Source organism: Chaetura pelagica, unplaced genomic scaffold (genome assembly GCF_000747805.2).
Source record: "Chaetura pelagica isolate M959 unplaced genomic scaffold, ChaPel_1.0 scaffold408, whole genome shotgun sequence".
Lineage (NCBI taxonomy): Eukaryota > Metazoa > Chordata > Aves > Apodiformes > Apodidae > Chaetura > Chaetura pelagica.
In genome coordinates, this window is record NW_009954229.1 from 1,059,409 (window position 1) to 1,060,489 (window position 1,081).

A 1,081-nucleotide genomic window follows, 5' to 3' on the forward strand; every position below is an offset into this window, starting at 1 on the left:
CGCTGCGCGTGCCCGGGATCCCCTCCTCCCCGTTCCCGGGATCCCCGCCGTCCCATTCCCGGGATCCCCTCCTTCCCGTTCCCGGGATCCCCGCCGTCCCGTTCCCGGGATCCCCTCCTTCCCGTTCCCGGGATCCCCGCCGTCCCCTCTGGAGCAGCCGGAGCCTGTGCGGGCAGCGCTTCCCAGCAAAGACCCCCCCGCTTCGTGCACATGGGTTGTCACCCCGGTGGGGACCGGCCATGGGGGACCGGCCATCACCTTCCCCCCGTCCCGGGAAGGAGGGAAACCCTTCGCACCGGGTACGGCCCTGCCCCCTCCGAACGCCCCGTCTGTTTTTCCAGCACCTCCGTATGTAAAATCATCCAAGGGCCTCTGTTTTTCCAGCACCTCCATATGTAAAATCATCCGAGGGCTTGGTTTCCTTTCATAAGGGGGGCCGAGCGCTGGCACTTTGCACCCTCCCAGGCGCTGCAGGCAGAGCACAGAGGGCCAGACCTGCCCCAGCAGCCTCCCCCAAACCCACAGCCCTCACCTGCCCACCAAGAGCAGCTCCCGCTCGCCAGCCCCCGGCCTCAGCTTCCCCCAGATGTCCATGGTGAAGAGGGTGCTGCTGCTGTTGAATATGGAGGTCAGGGATGACATGAGAGCAGCCATCATCACCGCGATCATCAGACCCCGCAGCCCTGGGGATGAGAGGGACCGTCAGGGAGCGGCTGGGCTGGGGCCGAAGGGATGGGAACCCCGCGGTGCAGCAGCTCCCAGCACAGGTCGAGGCACCTTCTCCCACCCACTTACCACTGGGCATCAGCTCGACCACCAGCTTAGGGTAGGCGATGTTAGAACAGCCCACTGCGGCCCCACACACGCGGGAGCACTCCTCGGGGTCCACGCAGGCCACGGCATCTGGGGGACAAAGGCGGGTGACACATCAGGACCCCCTGTGGGTCCCTCAGGGGCCAAACCCAGCACCTGCTTTTTCCCCTCCACCACCCTCTCCTATCGGGCTGAATACTGGTCTGAACACTGGTCCCACACTACGGTCACAGTGCCCAGGCCTCGGCAGGAGAGCAGGAGGATGAGC

At 65.8% G+C, this 1,081-nt stretch overlaps 1 protein-coding gene across 3 annotated transcripts in view; it reads right to left on the reverse strand.

Annotated features, from left to right (window-relative positions):
- The window catches only part of SLC5A10 (solute carrier family 5 (sodium/sugar cotransporter), member 10), a 41,680-nt gene that overhangs the window by 4,598 nt on the left and 36,001 nt on the right, over nt 1-1,081 (reverse strand). For 2 of the 3 annotated variants that reach the window (XM_010003555.1, XM_010003556.1), the window contains 2 exons: nt 796-903; nt 533-683 (listed from right to left, as the gene is read on the reverse strand). In XM_010003555.1, coding sequence (XP_010001857.1) covers nt 533-683; nt 796-903 — 259 coding nt within the window. The remainder of the gene's footprint in view (nt 1-532; nt 684-795; nt 904-1,081) is intronic. The other variant, XM_010003557.1, reaches the window with a different exon arrangement.